This window comes from Bos indicus, chromosome 6 (assembly GCF_029378745.1).
Source record: "Bos indicus isolate NIAB-ARS_2022 breed Sahiwal x Tharparkar chromosome 6, NIAB-ARS_B.indTharparkar_mat_pri_1.0, whole genome shotgun sequence".
NCBI classification, from domain to species: Eukaryota; Metazoa; Chordata; class Mammalia; order Artiodactyla; family Bovidae; genus Bos; species Bos indicus.
In genome coordinates this window covers 78,254,748-78,268,250 of record NC_091765.1, presented here as the reverse complement: position 1 = coordinate 78,268,250, position 13,503 = coordinate 78,254,748, and the positions used below count along the sequence as shown (strand labels likewise).

Below are 13,503 nucleotides of genomic sequence, written 5' to 3'. Positions count from 1 at the left end.
CACTATTCTGGATCTCATTCCCCTATGTTCCTTGGATCATGATTATAGCACATATTCCCTTTCCTCTATTTCTAACCACTTTTAAAACTGGTTCTTTCCTATCAGCATATCCATATGCATATCTTTCCATCTTAAAACTACCCTCTGTATTCTCTATAACAGCTACCTTATTTATCTCCTTGTACTTTATTGACTTTTCCTTAAAAACCATCATCATTACATTCATGATTACATTCCTCTGCTCATTTGATGGTATGTATGCTTCATTATTGTACCCATTTTAAAGAAGAGAGAAAGGCTCAAACTTGCCAATGGCTGTAAACTATAAAGGAATTTATACAGAATTCAAATCAAGACAGCATCATTTAAGGCTTTATTTTGCTTCATAATATAAAATTTGATGCCTTCTATACTATGACATGTAATTATCACTTTTGTGTGCTTGTTTTTCTAATTAGTAATATCACAGAGATTCAACTCATCTTACCTAAAGAAATACATATGAATAATGAGAAAACAAATATATCTTTTAAAATATGTGACTGTACTAAGTTCAAGACATTTCTAAAATTTTTAATTTGGTAAAAGCTGTCACATAAATATCAAAGTGTTATTCACTTATTTCTGATAGTACTTTAAAATGTAACAAAAATGATAATAAAATATTAAATGCATTTTTATATTACATAAAGATACATATAAAGATATAATTTGTATGAAAGTGAGTACAAATATGCTAAGATAAAGAAGTTATATTTTATGTGCCTATATAATTGATCTAAATTCAATACCATTAGGAACAAAGAGTCCAAGGAACCATAATGACATTTTAGAAGGGCAGTCTAGTTGTACATAATTCAAAAGTGTAATGACTCAACTAAGTAATATTAAACTACAAAAGACTATTACTCACAGTAGATAAGTTCTAGTTTACTACATTATATTTTTATTTTTTCTAACCCTTTAGCTACTTTTTCAACTGTTATAGACAGAAGATCCCTTAAACCAAATTAAGCACTTAATTTCAATGCACTTTTGTCACTACAGTCTTTAATGCATTACTTTATTCTGAAAACACATTGAGGACTAACTGTGGGCAAGGAACTATGTCAGGTGCTAAACGTAAGTCGATGAGAAATGGGTGACAGAGCTGCTATCTGAGGTAGTTCAAGGAGAATGTCAGCAGCACATGAAAGTTACAGGCAACCTCATTAAACCTCTGAAAGTACATTCATTTAAATAAAAACATTTAACCAGTTTATACGTAGCATAGGCAATCACTTACAAAAGCTACTTAATACAGACTATATGTTAATAACTAAAGTACATCTCCATACTATTCTTTTTTTTTTAATTTTTATTTTATTTTTAAACTTTACAAATTGTATTAGTTTTGCCAAATATCAAAATGAATCCGCCACAGGTATACATGTGTTCCCCATCCTGAACCCTCCTCCATCCTCCCTCCCCATACCATCCTTCTGGGTCGTCCCAGTGCACTAGCCCCAAGCATCCAGTATCATGCATCGAACCTGGACTGGCAACTCGTTTCATACATGATATTATACATGTTTCAATGCCATTCTCCCAAATCTTCCTACCCTCTCCCTCTGCAACAGAGTCATACTATTCTTTCTCAAATGTCACACCCTTTAAGGGAATAAGACAAAGTTCTTGGTTATACTAAAGAACTTTTTTTTTTTTCCAGAAAATGTAAATTGGATTCTTTTTGTGTATATATAAAAGAAGTACTACTAGGGAGGAAAGGAATGTGGATATTTTCTTATCTCGGCATGTTTCAGATTTTTTGAGCATAAAAAAGCAGATTTTCGTTAAAGGATAAACCTTGAGAGTTAAAAGATGATTGCATACTGAGAGTCTTCTGGTGGGGTTTACTTCCCAAGAGATTTGTTAACATTTCAAAGAAGGTAAAATCTGGAGCATTACATTTGTATACCATAGGATTTTACATTAGGGAGATGTTAAGTTTCTCTCTCTCTCAGGAGGACAGAAGGGCAGCAGTATAAGAATTCCTCCGTAAACACCCAGATTAATAATTTCTGGGTTCCTCCCCTGTAGTATAAACATCCTCCTTTGGTACTTGCAGGTGGCACCATCTTGCTCTCTTCCCACTGCTCTGAAGTAGGAGATGGAATGTTGAGCACTGGTGTGGCTATTACTCTACAAAACAGGAGTCTGCCCAATATAGTAACTACGTATTTGCTTCTTGGACAAAATAAATAAATGCATCTAATAAAAACTTGGTCTTCCCTGGTAGCTAAGTTGGTAAAGAATGTAACTGCAGTGTAGGAAACCCAGGTTCGATCCCTGGGTTGGGAAGATCATGGGGTCACAAAGAGTCATGTATGACTGAGAGACTAACACAGTTTCAATAAAAAACTTATCATTTTTTAAATTATAATTTAGGGGGGAAAAAGTCTCTTTGAAGACAAAGCTTCACTATACTTATTTTCAGGCAGATCAAGTCACCGCAGCAGTCAGTAAATGATCTTATTCAGCAAATAAAACACATTGATCTTTATCATTTTGTCATAAATATCTCAATACAATTAAAAGCTTGAATAGTTTAGTGTATCAAGGTAAGGTAGACTAAAGAAAAGCAAAAGAAAAGTTACTTACTTGATATTATCAAGACAGCCAGATTCAGGTTTCAGAATGGCAGTGTGATGAAACATTTTATATAAAGCAATCCCAAGGAAGATTACATTAAGCTGGAATGTAAAAGGTACTGTTATGTAGCATAACTGGAGTAGAAAAAAAAGTAAGTCTATTTTCTATGACAGATGAGTTGTTCTGGGAAATTAGCTCTCATAAAATAATTGGATCACAGATAATCATCTAGTCTTTTTGTAAAGGCAGCTTGGAAACTTGAGATACCAGAGGATTACAAAGCATTGATATGCCAAATGCAAATAGAAAATCAGCAGCAGTTGGAATGATGCTGTAGAACTATAAAACAATTCAAAGTCAAGTATATGTTTATAAAAAAGACAATATCTATTCCAGGTTGATATTATATCCACCCTCCAAACATGGACCTTAACTTATTGTTCAAATGCTGCATTACAAAACTAATATTCAAAATCATAATATTTGTGAATAGCTAGATCAAAAGGGTTATAAAATGCTGGTTAAATTCTCATGCTACAACAAACTAGAATTAAAGTAGTGGGCACCCCCAATGACATTTTTATATCACTGGACCAAGACAGACCATATGACTGCAAATAAAACAAAACAAACCACATGTTAAAATGCCCTTGTTACCTGCTTTGTTTATACTTCAGAACTTGGGGCAACCTTGTATTTTAAAATGATAAGCATAAATAATGATACCAACAATAGTATCTAAATTAGGATAAACAATTCATATTTGAAAGATACTATGCATTTAAAAATAAAAAAGAAAGCATGATTCCAGAATGTTTGCCTAACTTATTTGTCATTCTCAAGTAAAATCCTCTTAAATTTTAAAGTTTTTGAAATTTATATAAAAACAGAATTGGAAGGAACAGGAAGGTTATTTATTTATTTTTTTGCCACATTTCCAATTTGATTCCATTCATAATTCAAATTATCCAAATGAAAAAGAAAGAAAATGTACTACTGTCAAACAAAGTCATCACTGTTTAAAACCTATAAAACCAAATGGATTATGCTAGATCAGGTTCCTGAGGAGCTATAATAACTGCATAAACTTGTGCAAATGCATGTTTTCTGCTCCCGAGGGTTTTGATTAAGCATTTTACAATATAAAAGTAGACTAATGAGTGTCTAATTGCTTGAGTTATGTAGTGTCAAATAAATACATGCTTACCCCCAAATTAATCTATGTAAATTAAAGATAGCCAGCATAGGGAGAGTGAAAGTTTTATTTCTTGACCTGGGAAACACATAGTTAATTAGGAGTTCTCACCATAATTATCAAGGTCGCTGGTCCTATAAAACTCCAAATGAAGTAGGTGTCAAGTCGGAGCCAACATCTGCAATGAAACACAGGGAGAGAAGGCATTCAAAGACTGGCTATGGGACATACATCAAGAGTGAGTGAGTGACAGAGAAGAATGTGAGCTGCAAAGCATTCCACTGGGAGACAGGAAATATTACACTGCTTGTTCATTTAAATGCTGAATTATGTGCCCAATTTCTGACAGCACTATTGATGGAATAAGATAATTACCCCTGGAGGAAGCAGGAATAAATGGCACTGGGCCTATTTGCTGGGGCCTTTTGTGTCTGTCACAGAAATCTTAAGAAAAGAAAGAAAGAAAGAGCCGTACATATAGCCATTAAGTCGAGTAGCTTTAAGCTATCCTTTTCTCTCCAATTATGGTGCTACATAACCTGTCTATCAGCTGTCAGCTAAAGTGACATTTTCCTGTCAAGAAGATCTGAGGAGATTCAGTACAAAGAAGAAATAAATTTGGTATCAGAAGACTGAAGTTTAATTAGGTTGGGCAGCCAACCTTTGAGAGTTCTTGAGTCTTAAAAAGTGCATTGTTACTGCTAGTGCTTCTGAGGTTGCAAATGATCCTTAGCATTCCATGAAGTTGATTCATGACCCAAAAGTAAATTATTAATCACTTAATTTCAGTTACATTTAATACTCCCCCAATTCTTAAAGCCTTTGGGAAATTACATTTTCTTTCTTCAGGATGACAGGAAGACAAAATGGAAGTGACTATTATGAGAAAGATTAATGTAAATCTTGAATAAATTACCTTTGATGTTAAAAATCATATCTTAAATTATTTGCCATGTGGATATATTTGAAGCATAATTAAAAAAAAAACAAACTAGAAAATAGTTCAGTGGTGTGCTAAGCATTCTAAAACAGCATGTATGTTGTCTGAAGTATGTAAATATTTCTCATTATGTAACTACTCATTAAATCTCAACAATAATGGAGAACCAGAAAAGCTATGAAGAAATTTATGTATGTCAATACAGCAACAAATTAAAAAAATTTTTCTATACATGTGATGAAATGTTATAAAGTAGTGAAGAGTAAGGGTCTTTATATGTCAGTAAAATAGATCACAGGAACAAAGTTTAGTGAAAAACTAAAGTGATATATCTATATGAACTATAATATTCATATTTTGACAGATATATTTAAATATGAATGCAATTTTTTAAATTATTTGGGAAAAAATCACCAAACTCAGGTTAGTGATTGCCTCTCATATGGGTGTACAGAGGACTAGAAATGCACAAAAGAGGTGTTAGCTATATGCTTCATTTTTCAAATTCCTGAAAGCTACCTGCCAAAATACTAACAGTTTTATCATCTGAGCAATAGGGCCAGTGAGGTTTATTATTTTTTTTTCTTTTTACTTTTAAGTAACTTAAATTTTTTATAAAGGTTAAAAGTTAGATTTTTTAAGTAAAGAAATAATCAAATGCCCTGAAAAAACCTGATTTTAAAACAAGAAAATTGGGCTTTATTCTATAAAGTAAAATATTTGCAAAATAATTTACACTGGGATATATTTGCAGTCCAATAAGAAACTGACTACAAGTTCATCTTTTTACATAATTTTTCTTCATTCACAATAAACATAATAATCATATTTGAAAAAATGTTAGAGAAGCAATCAATACTCAAACTACTAAGCCATTAATTTGTTTGAGTACTTAGTAAACTTTTTATTGTGCTGTTGTTAACAAAGTTTGGCCATGGAAAAATAAAAGTGTGGTATTGGCAATAAGCAGAAACAAACCAGAGAACTCAACGGTTGAAATACGAACACTGTCTTCATTCTGACTGTAGGCTAGTTTGTCACCCCTCTAATAATGAGTTTGTGTGTGTTGCCAGGAGACCAAAGCAGAGGAAATATCCATGGGTCTTTCAGGGTTTTCAACAAGGATTATATTTTCCCACAAATTAAGATCAATAAAGGACAAAGCATGAATATTTTCCCAGATTAAAACATACATAAGCACACGTGCACACACACACATATACACACAGACACAGAGTCCAAGAATGTTGCTAAAAAGCCAGGCTCCTCTGTCCATGGGATTCCCCAGGAAAGAATACTGGACAGGGTTGCTATTTCCTTCTCCAAGGGGTCTTCCCAAGCCAGGGATTGAACCCAGGTCTCCTGCATTGCAGGCAGATATTTTACCATCTGAGTTACCAGGGAAGACCTCTGAAATTATAGCAGCATGATATTCTAACAGCACATTTAAGAATGCCTGTTATTAGTATAGCCCCTGTTCATGTGGAGGTCAAACAAGTTTTTGAGAGTTAATCTGAGAACCAAAACACATTCTCTGCAAATTTTTTCAAAGAGAAATGTATTTCGAGGATTTCTGAGAACAGTTACTGCACAGGTTAAGTATAGTAGTTTTAATTACAATATTGCAGAGTATCTTGGATTAAGTAGGAAATTTAAAAAACTTTACATAATCTCACCAAATGTGTTGTTAAAATAACATATTAAATTTTAGTCTTACAAAACTTTTATACTTTTTTGAAAAAAATGTCTTCTCTACTTAGCAAATGCTTTGTTTGGAAATAGATGTGCTTTTGGCATAGTGATCTCTAAATGTAGAAGTGAAATTACTTTAGAAGTTTTCTTTGGGGAGGAGGGTAAAAAAAATTCTTCAATATCTATTTGGTATAAATAAAATTACTATATAAGTGTTATTTTAAATTTTTTTGAAAGAAAATTCTTCAATGTCTTTTCAGTACAATAGATTTAAATTCCCTGGAGAACTAAACAGCGAATGAGGCAATATGAAAGACTTAACATGTGCTGAATAAATCATCCATCCCTAAGGGCTGCCTGGGCCTGACTATCTTCTGGAAGGCAATGTGGCAAGAATTCCTTTTCTAATTCAATTGCCATATGGCCATACCTGCTGTTTCTGGCTGCACGCTGGCTTTCTCAAAAGTTTCTGTATTTCCTCTCTTTCTCATTAACTATCTCAAAAGTTTGTGTGATTTGTGCCCTGAGTTTCCTATGCCAGTGTTGAAAGAACTCACCCTGGCTTTAAGGTCAGGGAGAATACAGACATCTCTCAGTATCCATGGGAATTGGTTCTAGGACCCCAAACCCTCAATCCACAGATGCTCAGGTCCCTTACAGCTGGTCCTCCTTTTTCATAGATGCTGAACCCATGGATCTGGAAGGCCAGCTGTATTATGTGGGTGTTTTTACATGCCTGGACACATACAGTCCACCTCATAGTATTCCAAAAGTCTAGACAATTCAATGTCACTTAGATACAATGTAAAACCATTAATTAAGGAAAGACAAATGTTAAAGGAACAATGTATGGCACTAAACACATTAAAGTCTAGTTTGCAAATGACTGCATAGATCTGCCACTGAAAAATATGATTTATCTGAAAATTTCCTTTATTCACTAAGCATCATTTAATTTGTGAAATTGTTAATTTTGTACTTAGTCACTCAATCATGTCCAACTCTTTGTGACCCCACGGACTGTAGCCAACCAGGCTCCTTCGTCCATGGGGATTCTCTAGGCAAGAATACTGGAGTGGGTTGCCATGCCTTCCTCCAGGGGATCTTCCCAACCCAGGGACTGAATCCAGGTCTCCTGCATTGCATGCAGATTCTTTACCATCTGAGCCACCAGGAAGCCACTTTTGTTTAATTTTTAAGATTATATCAATTCTTTTCTAACGAACTTCTGTCATTTATATATAATCTGTACATTAGGTTTATAGCAGTACTATAACGAGAGAGATAATCCGCTGTTGAAAGAGCAAGTGTATTCTGATGACACAACATGCTTATTTGACTCAAGTTTGGAAAACCTTGTAAGACCAGATATATCCTGTAATTAAAAGAGAACTTGTCACAAACCATAAACTTTGACTTTTCCTCCCATGTACCTATACAAAGATGTCATCAAATTTTTGTAGCAATTTTAAAAAATTATAAAATCAGCATATATTGCTAAATATTTGAAAAAGTCTTACTACATTAATTCAAGTTTATTGGTTTAATATGCTAAAGAAGTAATGCTAATTTACATAGCTAAATTATCATTTTCTTCTAGAACTGTCTTCTTCCAAAATATAAGAAACATTTGCAAATTACATGATAATTTGGCCACCTCATGCAAAGAGTTGACTCATTGGAAAAGACTCTGATGCTGGGAGGAATTGGGAGCAGGAGGAGAAGGGGACGACAGAGGATGAGATGGCTGGATGGCATCACTGACTCAATGGACGTGAGTCTGAGTGAACTCCGGGAGTTGGTGATGGACAGGGAGGGCTGGCGTGCTGTGATTCATGGGATCGCAAAGAGTCGGACACGACTGAGCGACTGAACTGAACTGAACTGACAGGTATTGATATCTGGATCAGTCTCACATAAAAATATCAATTACCAATCCAGCAAGTACTACCTTAAAGTTTACCCAGAAAACAGAAAAATAAAAATAATGAAACAAATTCATTTCTCAAAACAAGACCAGAGAAAACCATACTTCTAAAGCTAATTCTCTTCTACTAAAATATTCCTCACTGGTTTTCTTTTACTCTTTGCAACCCCATGGACTATATAGTCCATGGACTTCTCCAGGCCAGAATACTGGAGTGGGTAGCTTTTCCCTTCTCCAGGGGATTTTCCCAACCCAGGAATCGAACAGAATCTCCTGCATCACAGGCAGATTCATTACCAACTGAGCTATGAGGGAAGCCCTTCTTTCACAAGAAAAACGGTACTGAAGAATTTATTTACAGGGCAACAATGAAGAAACAGATGTAGAGAAGAGACTTATGGACACTGGGCAAGGGGAGGGGAGGAGAGGATGAGATGTATGGAAAGAGAAACATGGAAACTTACATTACCATGTGTAAAACAGATAGCCAACAGGAATTTGGGAATTTGCCGTATAGCTCAGGAAACTCAAACAGGGGCTCTGTAACAACCTAGAGGGGTGGGATGGGGAGAGAGATGGGAAGGAGTTCCAAAACGGAGGGGATATATGTATACCTATGGCTGATTCATGATGAGTTTAATAGAAAACAGCAAAATTTTGTAAAGCAATTATCCTTCAATAAAAAATAAATTAATGAACACACACACACAAAAACATGAATGATTCTGTGTTTAGAAAAATGGTAAAACCAATTGCCCAATATATATAAATGTTACCAAAAACATATGACTTATAATGCTTTTAGAATCCAGAAACACTGCATTAGTACAGTTCCTTATTCAAAGTTACCATGTTTAATACAGTGCCGCTTAATTAAGAGGCCATGGTGCACTGTATTTTTTTGCCTATTTATTCACTTTTATCAAAGTAGACATCTAACTATGAACCATTTTTTTGAAGTAATGTAAATTAACAATGGTATTTGCTTCATTTTCTGCAAACTCTAAATCACAGACAAAACTGCCCTTGATGAAGTATTAAATGTAACCAGTAAACAATCTTCGCTACTGGTAGATCATAAACTTTACATGGTCTCATCATATCAGGTTGTTTATGAAAGTTTGTAAAGTACATATTTGTCTTTTTTCTGTAACATATGCAGATCTCTGTATATTTGTACTACATATATCTGGCAAGATTGAGAGAGAAAAGAAGGAATAAGGAGAATTGAAGGAAGAAAGGAGAGAAGAGGAAAAAGGACAGATATATACTTCAAGCATAAATCTAGTTCTAAGCTTACTGAATAATACACCTGCTAAGGATTTTTTTAATGTAATTTATATCACAATACACTGTTCCATCTAAACTTGAAATACTTTGCAAGTGCATAAACTGGAAAATAGATTGGCAGAGTGATGTAGGAATAGAATGTGATCCACTGGTACTCCAGATTAGCATCTGTAGTTCAGCTCTACTTTTGCATCTGATACATCTCATACACCAAATATAGGTTATGTTGTCTTCATATACCCAATATGCACTTATTTTTTAAAAATAAGTGATTCATTATTTCTTCAGCAAAATACATCCTATAACTTTATGGTGGACTACAAAGGTAAGAAAAGTGCTATTATAATTTATTAATAGTAAATACTGGAATAATCCCTATAGTCCCATGTTGCTTAAATTAACAGGAGGCAGTAGCATAAGAATTGCAATCATTACTTTTATAAATGGATGCTTTTAATAAAATTTATTTTGCAATTAAAACTATGTTGCTAATCATAGTTTGTATCCCAGTTGAATAATAGCACCAGTAATATACAGTAAATGTTTATATATGCCAGATATTTTACATACACTCATTTGTTGCTGTTGTTGTCTAGCCACTAAGTCATGTTTGACTCTTTTGAGACCCCATGGATTGCAGCCTGCCGGGTTATTCTGTCCATGGGATTTCCCAGGGAAGAATACTGGAGTGGGTTTCCATTTCCTTCTCCAGGGGATCCTCTTGACCCAGGGATCAAACTTCCATCTCCTGAATTGGCAGGCAAATTCTTTACCACTGACTCACCAGGGAAGCCCACATGCACACATAATTAAATATTTATATATATATATATATATGCCCACACATACATACACATATGTACTTACTCATACACACACAATTTCAAATATTGCAGTAGTTTTGCAAGGTACTTATATAATAGCCCTCATATTACAAATTAGAAAATGAAACTAACTTGTTCACAGCCACATCACTCATAATTAGTTGAGCCTGAATTTGATTCTAGTCTACCTGACTCCAAAGTCCTTTAACCTAGTGTTTCTCAAAAAGAATAAACACACAAGATATAAAATAATAAAATCTAAGTTTTGTTGACAATTATAAATTCTAAATGATTAGATGATAAATGTATATGTTGCACATAAATCACAGATTGCCCAAGTAAAAATATTAGATCTTTGCAATTATAAATTGATCACTTGATAAGATATTATACTTCTTTGGTTCCAGTAAGAAGTTAAGTCCTACATTTGACATCAGTCACATTTTCTAAATAACAAGACAGTAGTCTTGATGTTCTGTGATAGAGCTGAATCTTTAAACAAACAAAAAAAAAATATGCTGAATCCTAAATTCTTATATACTGCATACAGTGATAATCTCATGCTCAATGCAGGTTCCTGGGTGATGAAATGATGATATAATAAGCCCTCAGTCTCTGTAATTCATACATAAAGCATGCTCTTGGCTTTAACAACATAACATATAACACACAGAGCACTCCTCACACACATATTGAATGATTAGCTTGATATATGTCGATGATAAATACTGGTTCATTATCTACATTATCTCCCCCTGGCCAACTTAAAGTCAAACATGCCTGGTGACAACATATTCAATGAGGTAAATGCTTCATGTTAATGCAATATTAAAAGTAGGAATATTTTATATATAATAATATGATTAGATAAATATTTCAGATGAATATATAATGTTCTATGTGTAGGATGAAGTGCTTAGACATTGTAAATGTATTGAATAAACCTATGCATATAACTTTCAGATACTATCAAGGATAATGTTCCTTGGCTGGCTTCCTTCTTGAATGATAATATAATCCAGTATTTTAAAAATCAATAATCAATTTTCTGTTCAAATGATTATGCAGGTTAGAGAATGAAACTAAAATAAAGAAACTGGAGGGGGGATTTTAACTAGCAGAGGAGAGACTATGCTTTTTAGAGCTGTTGTTAAGCTTGCTAGGAAGACAAATCTAAGACTTAATAGATGATTTATAATAATTTTCAGATCATAAAATTGATTTCAATTATCTTTAAGAGCTCAGTTATGCTTCAAGAACTCAAGGATGTTCTGGTCCATTATAAATGTTCATGACCTAATCAACGTCTTTCAGAAACCTCTTACCAATTTTTGAACTTGCACTTTAATTCCTGGGCTATTCTCTGAGGTTTACTACTTCCCAGCACTCTCCCTTCTCCTCCTGTTGGAACCGACTTCCTTACAGCCCTTTTTCAATCTACCCATCACTTTAACCACTGCTTTTACTGCCCTAAACTTAGATTTCAAGGAAAGTGCTATAAAATATAAATGCATTTTTTTCCTTTGAATAAAAATTAACTGTTCAAACAGTTTACATTTGGGGAGGTAATACTGAGGTAAATAAAGTTTACAGGAACTGATTAGTTTCAGGTCATAAAATCAAACTATTTATCACAGAATTTCCACATCAGTTCTGTTTTAATTAAGTCAACTTTTTATCTTTTGACAGAATCATACCCAATGGCTTCACTGAATATCTATATAAATAGTAGTATGGATGCATGCCTGCATGCTAAGTCGCTTAAGTCATGTCTGACACTGTGTGATCCTATGGACTGTAGCCCGCCAGGCTTCTCTGTTCATGGATTCTCCAGGCAAGAATGCTGGAATAGGTTGCCATGCCCTCCTCCAAGGGACCTTCCCAAACCAGGGATCAAACCGGTGACTCCTGCATCTCGTGCATTACAGGTGGATTCTTTACTGCTGAGCCACTGGGAAAGCCCGAAATAACAGTATAAGAGAGATTAAAGGAAGATATAAAAGAAGACAGAAAATGGAAAAAATCCCATAGTTAGTACAATTTAGACCTGTGGTCTACTAGCTGAGGGTTTTTTTTTTTTTTTTTTTTAACAATTGTATTGAAATTTTAATTTGATTTTCTAAGTGTCTTATAATTGTGACTAAATGTAATTCTAAGTAAATTGTCTCAAGAATAATGTCAACACAGATTAAAAGATTTCATTAAACACTATCATGAAATAATGAGATTCTCTTATAAACTTTGCAAATTGATGGCACACTAAGCAATTTCTCAAAATCAAATTATGTATGCTTTGTGTGTCAGTATGTGTTTTGTACATAATAATCAATTCAACAACTCTAATAACTTTCATAGAAAAACACATCATAATCCATCAGCCAGATGGAATATGATAGTTACCTCATCTGTATCAAAATAACATTTATTTAATCTACAAAAACAGTTTTGTCTCCAATTTTATCTCCTACCATTGATATGATTCTGTCTGTACTTTTTGGAAATTTAAGCTATTATTATTAAAGATTTCAGAAATAAAACCTCATGGCTACTATAATAAAATACATTAAGAACACTAAGATGAGAAAAAAAGAAAGAGAAACCTGTTATTTGGAATATTGTAATATATATTCAATGGTTTTATTCTAGATGTAATCAAGCAGTTGAAGCTAACAAGTAAAAATGCATGATAATAAAATTCCAAAAATAAGTAAAATAGACATCTAAGACAAAAATTTTACTGTATCAATTTTAATGACAATTTACAAAAAAATGTGTGACAATATGTCTTTGATTTCTGGCTAACTGCTGTTTATTATGACTGTGGACTTACATATTTGTACTAAAAACATCAATGTAGCATATAAGGAGGTAACATTGGCAAAAAAACCCCCAAATAAACACTTAAGTATGATGAGCAGGAAGAAGGAAATGCCATTAGAAATAAAAGAAATAAGCAATAGTAACAGAAATGAGACAAAAAGACAAATTTAATAATAAGCTTGAA

At 33.6% G+C, this 13,503-nt stretch overlaps 1 protein-coding gene across 21 annotated transcripts in view; it reads right to left on the bottom strand.

The window, feature by feature from the left end:
* The window catches only part of ADGRL3 (adhesion G protein-coupled receptor L3), a 943,166-nt gene that overhangs the window by 94,408 nt on the left and 835,255 nt on the right, over nucleotides 1–13,503 (bottom strand). For all 21 annotated transcript variants that reach the window (XM_070791494.1, XM_070791493.1, XM_070791500.1 and 18 more), the window contains 2 exons: nucleotides 3,938–4,004; nucleotides 2,641–2,732 (listed from right to left, as the gene is read on the bottom strand). In XM_070791494.1, coding sequence (XP_070647595.1) covers nucleotides 2,641–2,732; nucleotides 3,938–4,004 — 159 coding nt within the window. The remainder of the gene's footprint in view (nucleotides 1–2,640; nucleotides 2,733–3,937; nucleotides 4,005–13,503) is intronic.